The sequence below is a fragment of the Trematomus bernacchii genome, unplaced genomic scaffold, assembly GCF_902827165.1.
Source record: "Trematomus bernacchii unplaced genomic scaffold, fTreBer1.1, whole genome shotgun sequence".
NCBI lineage: Eukaryota > Metazoa > Chordata > Actinopteri > Perciformes > Nototheniidae > Trematomus > Trematomus bernacchii.
Window position 1 is genome coordinate 28,001,351 of NW_022987739.1, and position 4,761 is coordinate 28,006,111.

General features: G+C 39.0%; 1 protein-coding gene across 1 annotated transcript; it reads right to left on the bottom strand.

Annotated features, from left to right (window-relative positions):
- Positions 1 to 3,550: 3,550 nt before the first annotated feature.
- On the bottom strand, positions 3,551 to 4,304 carry LOC117495349 (gamma-crystallin M3-like). The gene is made up of 3 exons (XM_034146551.1): positions 4,272 to 4,304; positions 3,925 to 4,167; positions 3,551 to 3,826 (listed from the first exon to the last, which is right to left on the bottom strand). The coding sequence occupies exons 1-3, from the start codon at positions 4,302 to 4,304 to the stop codon at positions 3,551 to 3,553; spliced, it is 552 nt and encodes a 183-aa protein (XP_034002442.1).
- Between the last annotated feature and the right edge of the window lie 457 nt (positions 4,305 to 4,761).

Consider the following 4,761-nt stretch of genomic DNA (forward strand, 5'->3'; position numbering starts at 1 on the left):
GGAACTTATGCTTTCCGGGGTCATGCAAGGTCACACGTGACTTTGTTGACATAAATACTCGACCTGCGCATGCGCGAGACAGAAGATATCCAGTGCTAAGCACTTCCTCTGGCGGTCATCCAGGATTCATAGAACCGTAGTTACATACGTAACTTTCGTTTTATCACATATCATCAACCCAGTGTATTAATCCGTCATCCAATATCAATTGTAAGGCATTCTCTGTTTGTTTTTTTTGTCAATCTTGCAACAAATTTCTCCTCAGATATAAAACATGTTAGGATCAACATTTTCATTGCTAATAGTTGCCTACTGTCAAATAAATCTTATATAATTAACAGGGTTCGTACGGGTGCTGGAAATCCTTGAAAATGCTTGAAATTGTACGAGGTGTTTTCAAGGTTTGAAAAGTGCTTGAATTTTGGGAATGGTGCTTGAATTTGGGATAAAGTGCTTGAAATTGTAAAATGCTTTACTTCGCTTTTTAGATTAAAAGAAAAAAAAGAAGTCGGAGCGAGCGTAATTGCTTCGCTTTTACATAAAACAGCTCCGCTCCGGCCTTCCCACGCTATGCGCGTGACCTGCAAGTGTTTTTGTTACGTGTGTGACCTGGGCATTCTGATGAGAGTGATAGATGACAGTATGCCAGGAGGTTGCAGTTTCAACGAGCGTTGGCTAGCAGATGACAAATACAAGCCATGGCTAAGACGAGGGTCAAGCCCACGAGTAGCCTCCTGCAAAGTTTGCAAAAAACAACGATGGGAGAGTCTGCGCTGACGAGCCACATGAAAGGTACGCCGTAGTAGAGCATTTTAGATTAGGCTAACGTTGCATGTTACGTTTGTTTAAGCTAACGTTAGCAAGCTGAATAGCGAACTCGAGGAGGGATAATAATAATTGCAGGGGACAATAATTTCAGAGGAGCATACTTATGTTATGTGCGTTACAGTCGCCATCCTGTGGTGTTCAGAGGATGAAGCACTCACTGTTGTAATTCAACCCAGTCTCACGGCATTTCGTGTTATAGTCACGAAATATAATCTATTGATTCGACACAGAGCGATTTTAAAAGCAATGTATTTCTACTGGTAGTATGTTTTCGTGCCTAAACCAAATGTGACTTGCTCTATCGAAATCAGTCACATTGACCCGAAGACACATTTTCGTTTGGATTACTGGTCTGGGGGAAGCTCGCAAGTGTGTGTGTGTTTGTGTATTTTTGCGTTTGTGTGTATTGTGTTTGTGTACCGGGGAAACACTCACAAGAAACACCGGCTTTTGTTATGCCTGCTGTGACGTTAAATTACTCCGTTCTCCGCTTGTAATTATGCCGTTACAAGCTTCAAAGTTGTATTTATCATCTGAATTTGCCGAAACAAGTTTAATATTCTGAAAGCCAATACTTTGTTTATTTGAAAACAAACTGTCCCGGACCCTGTCGTGGTATCTATGATTACTATACGCCTTTACTTCATAATTTCAGCCGGAGGGAGGGGGAGCGACGCTGCGGAAGAGCAGGGTGCGAATTGAGAGTTGCCTCTTCTTCCCTTTACAAGCTTCAAAAAAGTTTTATCATGAGATTTTGGCAATAACAGTTTCATATTCTGAAAGCCAAGACTTTGTTTATTTAAAATCAAACAAAACACCCGAACCCTGAAAAACTAGTTTTTTTACACAAATCCACGTTTATTTTTTAAATGAGCCGTTGCGACTTTTGACTGATTTCAATAGAGCGGGTCACAAATAATAACAAATTTAGAACGAACAAAATAAATACAGATTTCAGTATTCTGAGGCTCTGAGCCCCATTTCTTTTCCTCACAGACGGCAAAAAAAGCCCGACATTATACGATTTAAAATAAAAACAATAATCGTGGCTTGATATTGAGTAAGAACATGTTTTTATGAACCCCACAGCTTCTGGTCTTCCAAGACCCGACCAGACAAAAAGACGCGGGCACGAAACATACTACTTGGTTGCGTAATTAGACGTAGCTTGTTAGTATGTTGTTATAAATTATAAACTGAGGATTTGACCGCGTCACTATGGTTGATACTTTTAGAAACAGACTTTAATATAAAATCTTGAAGTATTATACCACTAAAACTACATTCTGCTTTAATCCCATGTAATTGTAGAATGAACACAGTCTTCCTTTGAAGATGTATAAGTCAGGTGTCTTGAGTAGTCAAAATGACCTACAAATCATTGTACACATTTGTAAATATTATTTTCCACTTGTTGCCATTGTGAGTCTATTTTTATGCAGCTCTGCGTGATTTTGTGGCTACAATTCAGGCTAATACGCTACCAGAGGTGGAATAAGTACTCAGATATTGTACTTGAGTAAAAGTAGAAGTACTCAGATCTTGTAGTGAAAGTAGATGTACTCAGATGTTGTACTTGAGTAGAAGTAGAAGTACTCGTATATTGTACTTGAGTAGAAGTACTCAGATCTTGTACTTGAGTAAAAGTAGAAGTACTCAGATCTTGTAGTGAAAGTAGATGTACTCAGATCTTGTACTTGAGTAAAAGTAGAAGTACTCATATCTTGTACTTGAGTAGAAGTACTCAGATCTTGTACTTGAGTAAAAGTAGAAGTACTCAGATCTTGTACTTGAGTAAAAGTAGAAGTACTCAGATCTTGTACTTGAGTAAAAGTAGAAGTACCAGAGTGTAGGAATACTCTGTTACAGTAAAAGTCCTGCATTCAACATGTTCCTCAAGTAAAAGTATAAAAGTATTATCATCAAAATATAGTTAAAGTAGCGACAGTAAAAGTAGTTATTGTGCAGATTGGTCCATTTCAGAATAATAAATATGATATGTTTTATAATGATTGATCATTCAAGTGTTCTCAAAGCTGGTAAAGGTGCAGCTAGTTTGAATGACTTTGTATACTGCAGGGTAGCTTGTGGATTAAAGTCTGATTTAACACTTGATTATATTTCACATCATTCATCCACATCTGTAAAGTAACTAAAGGTATTAAATACATGTAGTGGAGTAAAAGTACACCATTCACCTCTGACTTATGTTTACTGCCAACCTAAAAGTACCTCAAAAATAGTAATCAATAATGTATTGAAAAGTTATTTGGCTGATTGTTTTATATTGGCTCAGCCGGGTTATATGGGATGCCCAGTCTACGTACAGATGGGTCACTCATTTTGAAATATTAAACTTAGTTTTCTTTTCTTTAATTTGTCATCCTCATGTAGAATGCTATTATGAAACACACATTTGGTTGTTTATAGCATAAAGAACATCTGATTTAATGTGAGGTTGGGAAATAATCATTTGAGTATAAGTATGTGTATATAAATATGTAATTTACAACAGCTGTAAGATGCTTGAAAAGCTTGAAAATGCACCTTGAAAATGCTTGAAAAGTGCTTGAATTTGACTTTGGAAAAGGTGTAAGAACCCTGAATTAATTTAAATTAATAATGTGTGATTATAACAGTTGGACAATAAGCATGACAAGTCACATTCAAGGTTAATTTTTTATTTGGCATTTTATAAATTCAGGAAACATTCAGTGAACATTTAGCAGGAATCGGTGATACGCCTCATGCTCATGAACCTCTGGCCGCTCATGCCCATGTCCCTGAAGTTCCTGTACTCTCCGGGCCTCATGTACATCATCTTGCCTCTGAACTGGGGCTGCTCGTACATCAGCCAGTGACCGTCCATCACGTTGCAGGACTGGCACTCGTTCATGCGGTAACGGTCCATGACGTTCTCACAGTCCTCCATCATCTCGTGACTCTGACCACCGAAGTTCTCCCTCTCGTAGATATTCATCCTGTACTGTCCTCTGTGCTGCTTTCGAGAGAAGAATTATGAATTAATGATTTAATGTAAAGCGTTGTGGGGTGGTCACCCATAGTAGAATCGTACGATTACAGTTTTATACCCACCATGGGGATCATACGGCAAGACTTGATGTTATCCCTCATTCCCATCATGCTCATGCAGTCGGAGTACTCGCCCCTCCTCATGTAGTACTGGTTTCCCATGTAGTTGTTGCGGTCGTACACCATGAAGCAGCCGCTCTCCACCCTGCAGGACTGGCACCTGCTCAGGTAGGAGGACATGTCAGAGCAGTCATTCATGCACTCATAAGAACGACCCTGGAAGTTCTTCTCCTCGTAGAAGGTCATCTGAAAGAAGGGAATTGTAATGGTTAGAAATAGATTAGCAAGGTACAGATGGTGATATTGCAAACAGTTATTTCTGCTTATCACAAAAAGACTTCTGAAAGTACCTTGCCCCTCATGTTCATGCCGGTGTTGCTCATGTTGGCTGTAGATGTGCTGTTGCTGGTGAACTGATATCCTACCTGGTTAACCCTTTCCTTTTATACCTGACTAACGTAAAGAATGGGTAGCCCCTCCCCCTCAGGGAACCATCTAACTCAGCAGTTTACCATTGAAGCAAACAGAATGCAGAGGTTTGGTACATTCTTACAGGGATTGGGTACCTTGTAGAAGAGGACAACTGACTCTATGTCTCTCAACATTCTCATAAAGACAATCGTCTTTTGCCTTTTTCTGCCAAATATGACACATTTTACTTGTTTCGTGAAGTTGGACAATAGGAACACAGTACTTTAAACAAAGAGAAGAGGAATTATGAGGGTGCTGCTAGGTGGGACTGCGGAACAAAGGAAAGGTCAGTCATATATTTTTATTTTATTTTGGCTTTTCAAATCAAGATAGTCGATATCAAGCACAATGCTTCTGAGCAAATTGTTT

What these genes read in the sequence shown, in the direction of transcription:
- LOC117495349 (XM_034146551.1), bottom strand. Translation starts at nt 4,304, where the DNA reads ATGAGCAACACCGGCATGAACATGAGGGGCAAG. An exon ending in GCATGAACATGAGGGGCAAG is followed by an intron (nt 4,168 to 4,271) that starts GTACTTTCAGAA and finishes CCCTTCTTTCAG; the next exon opens with ATGACCTTCTACGAGGAGAA. An exon ending in CTTGCCGTATGATCCCCATG is followed by an intron (nt 3,827 to 3,924) that starts GTGGGTATAAAA and finishes TCTCGAAAGCAG; the next exon opens with CACAGAGGACAGTACAGGAT.